Below are 13,560 nucleotides of genomic sequence, written 5' to 3'. Positions count from 1 at the left end.
ACTAATCTTGAAACGACTAGGAAGCTCTGTAGACAAAAAAAGCCAAAGGCAAAACCTCCCTGGATATTAAACCAGGCACGCACACACATACATAAACACATCTCAATAGTAAAAAAAAAAATGGATCAAGTGCAGAAATCAGTGCTTGTCATGATAAATCATATCCCCAACCCTAAACCCTGCCTGCTCAGTACCAGCAACCACAATTCGTTTGCCTGCCCTTGGATTCAGTGAGAGAGATCCCTGGCTGGAGTAGATCCCGTGCCTCCCTGGCTTTCAGCAAAGATCTGTACCTCCTGGAGATGTCGAGGCATTTGAGGCTTCAGGTCTTGCGTAGCGTACAGCTGGGAGGACCCAGAGCTTAGTGTGGAAAGTGAGCAGTGGGTCAGACAGGAGGTGTCCGGTCTGAATGGAACAGGTCTCTGCGAGGCCTCTCAGCATCGGTCCTGTAAGCGCTACCGACTCCAGCGCAGATATGTGGCTCCATACCTGATATTCCCCTCCGCAAACCCAGAAGAGACTCATCCACTTGTGGACACCATAAACCAACCCTTCCTACACCTTGGACTGGAGTGAGCCATGGACATCGAGTATCCCTGACCGCTGTCTTTGCTACCCCACACAAGAATCACCATGTTCCAAGGACAAACCCACCCCGGGATTACAAAGAACCTTAATTCTGTCAACCTGCTCCTGCCTTTCGCCACTCTACCTTCATCTAGTGCTGATAAAAATGTGCCCGATCCGTAGCCCTATGGGTCAGAGAAGAGCAACCTTGAAGCTTCACGGTCAGCTTCAAGGCCCACCAAGGATTGCTTGGCATCCCGAAAAGAACCATTAAGAGGGGAACAAAGGCTTCACATCCACTTCACTTTCATCCCCTGTCAGCCACGACCATCCTAGAGCTGCTGGAGGCCCAGGGCGCGGAGCCCTTCCCCTATCAGACCGATCACACCCAAGTTACTTCTACACCATGTGGGCAGCGTTGGAAGTCAGCCAGACTCCTGTGGCAGATGATATGGGGTCAGTCTACGCAGGAATGCACGAACATGTCACACACGGGCAGCCAAGATGGCAGGGGGTTGGGACCAGATGATCTTTAAGGTCCCTACCCGCCGCTCTGCGGTTCTAAAATGAGGCGCTGAGCATCGAATGCGTTTCCCCTCCCAGCGCCCGTACCCTGAACGCTGGTGGCCGCCGGGGAGCTCAGCCTCTACCTCTGCTCCTGAGGAAGGCTGCGAAAACCAGCTCCAACCTGAGCCACGGGCAGCTCCTCAAAGGCAAGTAAGCCGTTAAAATGGAAGGGAGGAGCCTTCGAAGACTTGGGACAGCCTGACAGCTCCGCTGCAGATGGTGTAATCATGCAGACGGAGAAGATGCAGATGAGCTGACCTCCCCACCGGGGCCAGGGGTGGCTGGACCCACGCCAGTGCCTGGCAGACACGCAAGTTCAGACCCAGTTCATCCTAAAGAAGGTCAAGTCCAGGTCTAGATGCTTTGCTGATGCCACCTCAGCAACCTGGCACTGAGATACTAGAGAAGGAGGTCGTAGAGAGAACCTGGCTTAGCCCAGCTCGGAGAAGGATTATCGCAGCCACTGTACCACACCCTTTGCAACTAACCCCCTTGAAACCTTGCTACTGCCTTTGATGCTAACAGGTCTCCTCAGAGACAGCAGAGACGGCAAAACCCAAAGAGGTCACCAAGCGCACCTCTGGGCCTCATGGCGGGTTCTCCACCTCCTCGTGAGCCCTGGGAGACCCCGCTACGGCCTCACAGCCCTCAGGCTGCCTTCCCTGACGTTCAGCCAGATAACTCCCCTAGGTTTGCCAGAGTGAACAAGAAACCTCTGCCTATTCCAGCATCCTTGGTTAAATGACTTGTTCTGGCTTAACCCCCGCCCCGTCCCCGCGCAGGGCAGAAGGCAGCCCCTGCTGTGAGAACGCATCCAGCACGAAGTATCCAGCCCTCCACCCAAGTCCAAGGTCCAGGTTAGTCACAGTGTGTTAGGCAAATAAGCCAGTTACGCCTCTAATACGCTATGCCCCTTTTCTTGGTTTGCACCACCCCGGCGGTGTCGTGCCCATCGCCTCCACGACCCTCAGGAGTCCTTTTTCGCCAGGCTGGCCTTGATCCTGCATCGCAGGACGTAGGCTGTGAGGGCGCTGCAAGCCACCAGGCCGACAAAAGAGACGCAGGAGAGATAGATGGAGAAAGGCCCGTGTCTCTTTAGGAAAATCTCCTGCCTGTTCTTGTAATCCAAGCAAATGGCCTCCAGCTGGGAGAGGGTGCAGATGGCCAGGAAGGTGTGGAATATCTGGTGGGCATGGCCGACGATATCGCAGGAGCCGGGGAAGTACTTCTCGGGGACCGGGCAGGAGAAGAAATACGCGCTGATAAGGAAAAACAGTATCTGGTAGGTGTGGTACCAAGCGGCGTCTTCCTCACAGCCCCCCAGGTGACACACGACCACCCGGTGAGCCACGGGGCTGATGTCCAAGACGAAGGCCAGCCCGGCTGGGATCACCTGGCACATCTTCCTCATGATGGGGTAGGGCCGTCGGTAGCGGTATTTGGCGTAGCAGCAGCCGGCGCAGGACAGCCAGCCGCAGAAAGCAGCCGCCGGGAGGAAGAAAAGCCAGAACTTGTCGTACCAGGCTTGGTCGGAGCTGTAGTAGAAATGGGCCAGGGCACTACCGTACTGGTAGATGCTGACTCCAACGTAGTCCACGAAGTAGAAGGTGTAGTGGGACAGCTCCGATTTGGACTGCAGCAGGTGGGCCAAGAGGCTGCAGGTCAGGTAGGTGACGGAGGAGAGGACAAAGACGAACAAGGGCAAGGACCACGCGTCCACGGGCAGCTGCTCCACCTCCACGAACGTCTTGAACCTCAGCAGCACGGCCAGCGCCGCCAGGAGGTGAGTCCACACGTTGACCACCTCGTTGTGCTTCTGGAAGAGGCTGAGGAAGTAGTACCGCCAGTCCTGGCCGGTGGGACGGTACCCGGCGTGGATGTACGGCTCCCGAAAGAGCTGCGGCACCTCGGCCTCTTGGACGGTGGAGGGCATTTTGGGGAGGCCGTCCTCCAGCAGCCGGGGGAGGCGGCTGAGCTGCTGCCCGCTGAGGGACAGCGTGCTGAGGCGCTCCAGGATGGCCGTCATCTCGCGGCGTGAGGCCCCCGGCAGCCCGGCTCTGGGGGACGTCGTCCTCGTGCCCTGCGGGACGTCGTCTCCGTGCCCTGAGGGGAGAGGAGACGGAGGAAACGTTAACATCAGGAGCAAAGCGTGGGGGCTTTATCCTCAGGGGGATAAACCGCGGGGATGTGGAGATGTTGGCCCTGCCCTCTGAGGCAAGGGGCTTCTTCTGACTTGGCAGACCTAAATTCAGCGTGGAGGAAGATGGCACTGCCGTGTCCCTTCTCCACCTCGTAGCATGTCTAGGAGTAGGCAGTAGCTGCAAATACAGGGTTTCAAGAAGCAGTTAGATGTCAAGAAAGCACCCGTGGAGGGGATTTGTCACCCCTTTCCCCTGAACAAAGCACTCGGGGATGAAATCAGGGTGTAGTGATTCCTCTACAGGACAACTTGCCCTTCTGCAACCGAGTAAACAGGGATTTGCAACCGAATCATGGAGGCTGCACACAAGCCTGGCTTCCCTGCTGCACAATTTACACATGGGGGGCAGAGGGAGAAGTCCACGGTCCCAAAGCCACAGCCCTCATCCCTCCACGTGTAAGAGGCAGCAGGACTGGGAGGCGGTGGAGGAACAAGGGGCTGCCCCCAGAGCCGACTGCAGTTTGGGGACAGCATCCACAGCCAGGATCCCTGATGTCTGGAGATAACCTCACGGTGTTGAGTTCACTCCTAATACCCTCTGTTCCTCTTCCACCCGAGATGCTTCCCTTCCCTGCTGGCATTTACACCACGCTAAAAAAAAATAACTCATCACCCACGACCACACTTCAACTGAACTGGATGCTGCTGGAGCCCCACCGGGCTCTGTTCTCCTCCCCAGACACCACAGGCGTGTTTGTAGGACCGGGGCCTGGCTCCTACGCTTACATACACCCTTACAGACCTGCAGTGCATGGAGCTGGCCCGAAATAAGTAAACGGCAATGAGTATTTTGCCCGAGCGCGGGAAACGTCTTATTTTTCTTCCGTAGCATCCGCTGCAAGAGGCGAGGCAGAGGAAGAGAGAGCGGGTGCGCGACGGGAGACCCAGAGCAGGCCGGCGACGGGCGACATGGAGGCCGGTGTCACCCACCGAGAGGAAGTGAAAGCAGAGAGACGGGACCCGTCAAACAGTCCCGGGGCGAGAGAGCACAAAGAGCAAAGTCAGAGCAGGCCACGCGCCGCCTCGCAAGTCCCACTTCCCCTCGCAACCCTCCGATAACACACAAACTGTTTTCACGTTACTTCCTCCTTCTAGCAGATGGGAGCTGTAACTGACGGCGACAGCGTTTTCCAGCCAATTCTCTCTTTCTGCTTTCCAGGCTTTCTCCGTTAGCACCTCTCAGGACTGTTTTTTTTTTTTTTCCTTCTCTTCCACCGCGGAAGCTGGCTGCTGACTCGAGCGGAGCCGCCTTGGCTGCAGGAGGTGGGAGGGAAGGTGGTGCCCGCACGTGGTAGTTTAGTTTCAAGGGCAGGGCCCTTGCTGGGGTTTGATGCTGCACAGTCACAAGGATGTTAGTTTATCTCCTAAGCGTCTGCAGACCTGGATCCGTGACAGGGCACACGCTTCGTTCAGCGGCTGGTGTGTCCCCATGGGGTTACACGACAACATCTGGGAAGGAAAATGTGGGCTCTGAAGCACTCCTGCGAGGGGATGGCGTCAAAAAGGGACAACGTTCCCTCTCTCCACTTCTAATGTAGGTATGTTCACCTGAGGCAGTCTGCTCTGGCTCCTTATACCTGAAGGAGAAAGAAAAACCTCATTCATCCACCTTATTCTCGACTTCAGCCTCAGGATAAGGCAAAGTCCAGGCAGGACCAGCCCTGGCTATGCAGCACCGTGGTATCCCCTCTCTGCTGCCCCGTGTCTCCTTCGGATGATGTGGCCAGAACTTGGCTTGAGGCTGAGCACGATGCGGTGGGAACTGCAGGGAGGTTTTACGGCTGTGCCTCTACTGAGATGATGCTTGGCTTCCTGGTCCGGATGCCCCGTGGAAAGGTGTGAGCATGGAGCCTGCGGTGCTTTGGGTGTCCTAAGCTCCACCAGAGCTGGTGATGGGGCTCACGGTGACAAGGCACGAGGGAAAAGGGCTCCCCAAGCCCCCCCAGCTTCGCTAGTGCTGACCCCGGGACACCAGGAACCAGAAAAACAGCTCAGATGTTGCACAGATGAAACAAGTGAAGTGCAACGGAGCAGGGTCACGGCATTCACCTCCTGCAAGCTGCTGCAAGGAGCAAGGGCAACCAGAAGACGGCGATGGAGGCTGGGCGCAGGGATGCGTGCCGACACGGGGGTCACGTCGTGTTTTCCACCACCGCGGCGTGCCTGCTTTGCATGCTGATGAGCACACGGGAGGGACGGCAACGGCTGCACCAGGCACAGGCTGGCTCTGGCTCGTACAGAGCCAGGATTTTGCTCGCGCCAGGATTTTGCCCCAATCTCTCCTCTCAGATATAGTGAGCATCGCCCTGAAGCTCAGCGAGGCTGGATGCTGCTCATCCCCCTGACACCGCAGGGATTCTTCCAGGCAGGCTCACGGAGCTGGAAAACGCCAGTTTTTAACAGGAGGAGGGAGGCGCAGAGATTTTCAAAACAGCAGCCCGAAATCCCACGAAAACACATCTGATACTCAAAGAGCGAGTAAAGCAGGAATCCAGCAGGCCGCTTATTTTAAACCAAGCTTGTGACACGAAGGAGCAAGCTGGCAGTTTCCAGCAATCATGTGATGCACAAAGCGACGAGCGTTTAACGTTAGAGAAGGGAGAAAGAAGGGGAATAATAATAATACAAATTAAAAAAAAAAAAAAAGAACCCCCAAGGTCGGGACTGGCTGTTTTGCTTTCACAGAGCCCCTATTCTTTCCCTTTGGCGGGGGCGTCGCAGCGGCTGAAAGCCACATTCATCGCCGGGGCGTCTCGTTGCGATTCCGTCCTCGCCCCCATCTCCGGGGGATTCAGTTCTTTTGGCTGCTCCCAATTCACAGCAACCAAGTATCGTTTGTTCGGGGCCGGAGCTGCCAGGAGGGAAGGAGGAGAGTGGACGGTGGCCAGGCTGTATCATCGCAGCCACAATAAGAACCGCGGCACAGAGGAGGAACGATCCCCTTCCAGTTTTTTCTCTCCCTTTCTTCTGAAGTAATTGGAAACCCGAGCTTTTCCCAGCTCTTTTGCTTTTCGTCACAGGCTAATGGAAGGGTTTGAATGAGAAGTATTCCTGCGGGGTACAGCTGATTTTCCCACCAGCCTGGCCCCAGCGTTAACTCTCTGCAAGTGAGGCTGTAGCAGCGTGATGATAATATTTACTTGCGGAATAGCACGCAGGCACCGGGCGGGTATCTGCTTCCAGAAAGGCAGCAGCTCCTGGTAAACAAAGCAGGCGGGCCCGGGGAACCTAGCTGCGGGGAAGTCTTTAATAAATGCAACACATTTTAGAAGAAAAGTGGTTGTGGACGGCATGAAAATAACCGCAGGGATCTCGCAGCAGCGGACGACAGGCCAGTTTGGAGAGCTGCACGTGATTAATTCCTGAATTCCTTTCTTCTGGGAGCCGAGCAGAGGCTCCTCAGAAGGACTACGGGTCATTTTGGACCCCGGGCTTTTCTTCTGACCACTTCCTACACGGGATTAAGTCTGGCATCGCAGCCTGTACAGCAGCAGGACGGCAGAAAGCAGCTCTGCTCGCCTCCCCAGGGCTGGCAGGGGGTCAGGGAGAGGCTGCAAACTGCACCCAGCCCAGGTCCAAGCCCCGAAGCCCTCCTGGTCCTCCCCGAGCACCCACATCTCCTCCAGCAACTTGGGGCATCTCCCCCTTGCTTGGAAGACCAGTTTGGGACCAGGATGCCAGATCCTCAGTCCCACGCTGAGTCCCTGGTGTTTTAGAGAGGCTCCAGCAGAGACAAGACATAAAGAGGAGACCCTAGACTGGCTCGCAGCAGTAATTCCTGTGTCCTCTTGGCGCTATCTGCTTCCTACCTCCGTGGCAAATAAATCTGCCCGTGCTAACCTTCCTCCTGATGCCATCCCCAGAGGGAGTTACTGGGATTTAGGCGGGTGTCACCACAGCCACACGCTGGGAGAGGTGACATCCGATGGTTTGTGCTAGGGAGAAGAAGAATTGACCGATGCTCCAGCTTCGGAGAGGTGGAAATCCCTCGGGTGCTCGGGACTCCTCTCAGTTGCTCTTCCACCTCCCAGTCTATCAAATGAGGATACAAATCTCCACCTGCCTAATGAGAACGAGATATTGTGCTCTGAACGCACTGCTCTGATGCACCAGGCAGTGCTGGGACTACATAACAGAACACGGCACGGAATATTTCATTTTTCTTGACATGCTTTGTGTGCCCCGTTACACCTACATCAGCCCAACAGTTGTGTTACAAGCGCTCACCCAACACGGACTGCCCGGGTCTGGAAGGAAACAGCTGATGTAGAACCATAGCACCACCTAGGCTGGAAAAGACCTTTAAAATCAGCAAGTTCTGTCAAGAATTACAGCACCACAGAATGGGAACCTGGTTCCAGCCCCCTGCCCCCAGCCCAGGCTGCCCCCAGCCCCATCCAGCCTGGCCTTGGGCACTGCCAGGGATGGGGCACCCACAGCTCCTCGGGGCAGCCTCTGAGGGAAGGATTCCTTCCTAATGTCTGATCTAAACCTCCCCACTCCAAGTTTAAAGCCGCCCCCCTTGTCCTGTCCCTACCCCTGACGCAGAGTCCCTCCCCAGCCCTCCTGCAGCCCCTCAGGCCCGGGCAGGCCGCTGGGAGGTCTCCCCGGAGCCTTCTCCTCCCCAGGCCCAACACCCCCAGCTCCCTCAGCCTGGCTCCAGAGCAGAGGGGCTCCAGCCTCTGCCCATCCTCGGGGCCTCCTCTGGGCCCTCTCCAGCAGCTCCACGTCCTCCTGGTGCCGGGCCCGGAGCTGAGCGCAGGGATGCAGGGGGGGTCTCACAAAACCCCACCATCAAGACCCTACACAACCTGACCTTCTGAGTCCCATCACCAAACCACGTCCCTTAGGGATGTGATTTGCTGAAGTCCTTGAAGGGGAAGCCTACCAATAACCTCAATTCTGCTAAGGATCAAAGCAACCTTGTGAAAATTATCAAATAACAAATCACAGCCCCAATTCTACCTCTCCATACACACTCGCAGCATGGAGCTGGAGCAGGCTTTGTCCGAGCGTGTGTTAATCAGGAAATTAACGCCTGACGAGGCCAGGACACCAGCCCCAGGAGATGGCAGATCCCCGTGCTGCTGAAGCCGTGGTGGTGGCCATTCCCCCGCGATTTGTGGCCAGGCAAGCGGCCGGGCCAGCCGCCAGCCGAGCCGCGGGTGCCTCTTGACATGAGCTCGGCGTTGCCTGCGCGTTGGGCTGCGTCCAGGGGATGAGAGCAGCGGAGCCGGCACCATGAGCTCGCAGGGAACAGAGCAAAACCACAGCTGCGGGCAAAAACCCGCGCCCCCGCAGCAAAGGCAACGGGGGCGCAGCATCCTGCCACGGACCTCGAGGTCCTGCGGCGTTTTGGGCACCCACGGTTAGGAAAGCAAAGACCTGCAGAGGCTGTGGGGCTGCGGACTGAACCCGGAGCCAGATATTGCGTGCAGGGCTCTGATTTTTGCAGCACCGAGTCTCTGCTTCATTGGTATTGATAATTATTGGATTGCATTGATTGTGTTGATAATGCAGCTGATGCATGCGACGCGTGGAGTAAAAAAAAAAATAGAAGAGAAAGAAACCCAACTGTGGCACTCAGTAGATGCAGAAGTGTTAATATTTGGTATTTAAAAGTGTTAATATTTGGTATTAATACCCAATTAACAACCGCAGGCCCTGAGAAGTGCCTGCCCAGTGATGCTGGGTGCTTCTGGGTAGGTGTGCGATGCCGGGGTGCGGCGCGCGGCCGGGTGGAGCACCCAGCCCTACCGGCTTGGTGATCATCGGCAGGCAAACAAGACTGCTCCAGCAGGGGGATTGGACTAGATGACCTTTCAAGGTCCCTCCCAATCCCTAAAATTCTGTGGTTTTGTGAAGACCAGGGCACATTCCCCATCAAGGACCTGGTCTGTCGGGTTGCCGAAGCGTTAGCACGCTCCCAGCATGGCTTTGGTCCAGCTTTGTGAATGGGATTGGGGTAAATCCGTCCTGTTTTGGGGCAAAGATGGTTTAGGTATGCGGCTGCGAGCTGTCCCCTGCCAGTGAGCACCAGATCCGTCCCTGCCTGCCGCATTCGGTCGTGCCGGGACCACTGATGGAGCGGGGTGAGTGACCTGCCCTGCTTCGGATGCCAGCGCTGGAAGGAGATGAATGCTGCCACAGAAGCGCCCGTTTCTCTCCCCGCGGACTGAAAAGGGACCTGGGTTTGTTTCAGCTGCATCCTGCTTTCACATCCTGAATTTCCTCCTGTGATGTCCGTGGGATACGGGGCGCTTCCCTTCCATCCCTGCGCAGCTCTGTGCACACAGCATCTCTGGGGCCAGTTTGCCCGCATATGGGGTCACTGCCCTGATCCCTAAAGCCCCAGGAGCCCAGGTAACAGCCCCAGCACCAGTGACGGGACAAACCTTTCAGTGCCAACCTCGACAAGCCACCAAATCCCTCCTCGCTCAGATCCATCTGCTCGTGGGACAACCCCGCAACCACTCTGCCTGGAGGCAGAGAAACCCAAACCAAACCGACTGTGCATTTTTGGGGATCCGGAGCATTGCCGGGATGTCCCAAAGCCTCCGGGCTGAGGCTGCCTGGCTTTGCTGCAAACACGCTGTCATCCACCAATGCCTGCTGCCCGCACACATTTTGAAGGCTGCGCGTTTTAGAGCTTCGGTCACGAGAAAAAAATGTATATAAATCATGCGGGCTGCCGGGGAGAGCCTGCAGCTCCATGCCAGCCCCCTGGAGCTGCGAGCTCTCGTCCTTGTCCTTGTCCCCATCCTCCTGTTTGGCCGAGCGAGCCTCAGGACGAGCAGCGCTGCCCCTCAGGGTGGGGTACAAAGCCCCCAGCGATGGCAAGCAAGGATCAGAGGGCGGATTTCACCCCGTAAATGCGGGATGCTGAGTGGCATCCGCATGCTTAAATCCCCGCTCGGTCCCAAAGGCTTACAGGGAAAAAATCAAAGCGCCGTTGTGCCTGCAGGGCAGGGGACGTACGGCATGGCCACACACGCACAGCTCGCAGCCCCGCAAACCGCAGCCTCCTGGGGCAATTTACTGCTTCGGGGACTTTCTTACAGCACCGCGATTAAATACCGGGCCGACCCTTGGAGCAGAGCGTATGAAGTACATCGGCAGCTAAATATTAAGCCGGCGCATGAGTCAGTGAAGGCGGATAAATAGCTGCGAGCACAAGCAGGTGAGGGGTCCTCAGCCGCTGTCCCGTTTTGCGCTCGGGGCTGCTCGCTCAGCCCGTGGTCGCCCATCTCCCCCTGCCAGAGGGATGCAGCCCCCCTCCAGGCACAGCTTGAAGGGAAATAAAGCCGAGCAAAGCAGAAAGGAGGTTCCTGCGGGTGCTGAACGACGCCTTCGCGGGAGGAAACGCGCAGCAGCGTGCGGTTTGGCCTGGCCAGGCTGCGCCTTTCTAGGAACTGCTTGCGGTGCACGGTCCCCCCTCCGATTCGGGATGGGAGCGGGTGCTGCAGCGATTCACAGCTCAGCGTCCCCTCCCTGCCCTGGAAGGGAGCAAAACCAGACCCAGCAGCTTGGTTTTCGCTCCCGCTGAGCATCGCCTGCGTCCTTCACCCTTTTTCGTGACCTTTTCCTGATTTCACTCGTTTTCAACTACCGCTGCCGGGGCGGCGGCGCCCACATTCTCATCCTCACCCCCCCCCCGGGGTCAGCACTCCCCCCACTACCTGCAGCCGTAGCACGGAGGGGAATTTCGCTGGATCAAGGGATTTGGGAACTGCAGTCCCACAAAGCGGGGTCTCCAAAGGGGCAGGGGAAAGGGGTCTGCAAAAAAAAAGGAGGCGAGATGCTCTCGGTGTTTTCCTCCGGGGAAAAAAATCCAGGTGTGCAATAAAAGGAAGGTGACCGATGAGGCCAGGAGAGCGCTGGGGAGTGTGAGAAGGGAGCAAGCCCTTCGCTGGCACTTTTGGGGGCATTTCGGTGGAAACGGGTGGGTGGCAGCTTGGCGACAAGCCTAAAGCTGGCTGTCCCCGCGGGACTCGGTGTCCCGAAGCCCCGACGCGCAAAACCCACCCGCGGCTCTCCGAAGCCGCCGGCGGAGCAGCAGCACCGGCTCTCAGCGCCCTTTCGGACCAGACGAACCTGGGGGGACCCGGCGGCGAATCCCCCCCCCCCCCCCGCCCTCAGCGGGTGACCCGCGGGGGGGATGCTCAGCGCCCCGGCCCCTCGGCGAGCCCGGACCGGGGCAAAACCCCGCTCCCCGTCCCCACCCCTGCGAGCCCCGGGCTGTCCCCGGGCTGTCCCCGAGGTGTCCCCGAGGTGTCCCCGCGGTGCCACCGCCCGCACTCACCGCGCCGCCACCTCCGGCTCCGCGTCCCCGGGGCCACCGCGGCCACCGCCGGGCCCCGAGCGCCTGCGTCCGGCTCCGCCCCGGGGTGTCCCCAGCGGGCGGGGACAGCGAGGGGAGGAGGGGACACGGCTCGGGGGGGGGGGACAGCGAGAGGGCCGGGGGTCCCCGGGTGGGGACGGGGCAGGGGGAGCCGCCGGGGCTCCAGGCTGGGCCCGGGGCCTCTGGGCCCGGCCCTGGGCACCGCCGAGCAGAGCCCGGCTCCGGCCTCTCCGCACCTCCCCGCGGGTCCTGACGGCCATGGGGGGGGGGGGGGGGGGAGCGGTTGTTCTGCTGAGGAGATGGGGAGAGGATGGCAGGGAGGCAGCCCCGGAATGGGGCTTCCCGGCTCTGATAACAGCGCTCGGGGCTGGGCGGCTCTGCTCCATCGGCAGGGACCTGTGGGCGTGCGGGTGGGGGGAAGGAGCGGGGCAGGTGGCCTCCTGTCCTCGTCACCTCGCTCGGTGGTGTGCCTGGGATGTGATCGGCGGCTCCTGGCTTCTTTGGTGACGCCTCGTGCTTGTTTTCTGTCTTTTTTAAGACATCTCCCACTGTAAAGCCCCTACTGCTGCTTCCTTCCTCTCCGTCTGTTCTTTAAAGCAGCAGGGTGGGAGGTGGTGGTCACGGCACTGCTCTTCCTCTTTCACCCATTTTTACATTTGCCGCACAGAACCATACGATCACAGGACGGTTTGGGCTGGCAGGGACCTTAAAGCCCGCCTGGTTCCAGCCCCTGCCATAGGCACGACCCCTGCCCCCAGCCCAGGCTGCCCCCAGCCCCATCCAGCCTGGCCTTGGGCACTGCCAGGGATGGGGCACCCACAGCTCCTCGGGGCAGCCTGCGCCAGGGCCTCGCCGCCCTTATCGTGACAAATTTCTCCTTAATGTCTGATCTAACCCTCTCCTCTTTGAGTTTAAAGCCGCCCCCCTTGCCCTGTCCCTACCCCTGACACAGAGTCCCTCCCCAGCCCTCCTGCAGCCCCTCAGGCCCGGGCAGGCCGCTGGGAGGTCTCCCCGGAGCCTTCTCCTCCCCAGGCCCAACACCCCCAGCTCCCTCAGCCTGGCTCCAGAGCAGAGGGGCTCCAGCCTCTGCTCATCCTCGGGGCCTCCTCTGGGCCCGCTCCAGCAGCTCCACGTCCTCCTGGTGCCGGGCCCGGAGCTGAGCGCAGGGCTGCAGGGGGGGTCTCACGAGAGCGGAGCAGAGGGGGAGAATCCCGTCCCTCATCAACCAGCACCCCCAGGTCCTTCTCCTCAAGGCTGCTCTCCATCCATTCTCCACCCAGCCCGTGTTTGTGCCTGGGATCGCCCCAGCCCAGACGCAGGACCTTGCCCTTGGCCTTGTGGAACCTCATGAGGTTACAGAGGCCCACCTCGCAGGCCTGCCGAGGTCCCTCTGGATCACATCCCGTCCCTCCAGTGTGACGACCACATCACACAGCATGGTGTCGTTGGCAAATACGCTGAGGGTGCACTCAATCCCACTGCCCACGTCACTGAAAAAGACATTAAACAGCGTCGGTCCCAATACCGACCCCTGAGGAACACCACTCATCACTGATCTCCACCTGGACATTGAGCCATTGCCCACAACTCTTTGAGTGCAACCATCCGGACAATGCCTTACCCACCTGTTAAATCCGTGTCTCTCCAATTTAGAGACCAGGATGTCGCGTGGGACAGTGCCAAATGCCTCGCGCAAGTCCAGGTAGAGATGGTGGTCAGGACCAAGCAGGGCAGGGTGAAGCGGGCAGCAGGACAGGACATCCCTGCTGCAGCGCCTGCATTGCGACGCTGCCAGGTTTGTGCTCCGACAACAGACTTCTCCCCCACTTATCTTCCAGGCTTGGCAGGTGCTTGCAGAGAGACCTTTCAGGGCATTTTATTTGCT

The 13,560-nt window shown here is 58.7% G+C and overlaps 1 protein-coding gene across 4 annotated transcripts; it reads right to left on the bottom strand.

Moving 5' to 3' along the window:
* Positions 1–1,627: 1,627 nt before the first annotated feature.
* Positions 1,628–11,784, bottom strand: PAQR8 (progestin and adipoQ receptor family member 8). Of its 4 annotated transcripts, none has more exons than XM_066995076.1 (3): positions 11,637–11,696; positions 4,417–4,911; positions 1,628–3,237 (listed from the first exon to the last, which is right to left on the bottom strand). In XM_066995076.1, exon 3 carries the CDS (start codon positions 3,158–3,160, stop codon positions 2,102–2,104), a length of 1,059 nt encoding a protein of 352 aa, XP_066851177.1. In that variant the 5' UTR covers positions 3,161–3,237; positions 4,417–4,911; positions 11,637–11,696; the 3' UTR covers positions 1,628–2,101. The 4 variants fall into 4 exon arrangements, with proteins under 4 accessions (XP_066851177.1, XP_066851176.1, XP_066851175.1 ...); XM_066995075.1 differs by lacking the exon at positions 4,417–4,911 and adding an exon at positions 11,014–11,110 and having other exon boundaries at positions 11,637–11,680; XM_066995074.1 differs by lacking the exon at positions 4,417–4,911 and having other exon boundaries at positions 11,637–11,784.
* Positions 11,785–13,560: the final 1,776 nt, after the last annotated feature.

This window comes from Anser cygnoides, chromosome 3 (genome assembly GCF_040182565.1).
Source record: "Anser cygnoides isolate HZ-2024a breed goose chromosome 3, Taihu_goose_T2T_genome, whole genome shotgun sequence".
Taxonomy (NCBI): domain Eukaryota; kingdom Metazoa; phylum Chordata; class Aves; order Anseriformes; family Anatidae; genus Anser; species Anser cygnoides.
Note: the sequence above shows the minus strand (reverse complement) of the source record. Positions and strands in the feature narration are given on the sequence as shown.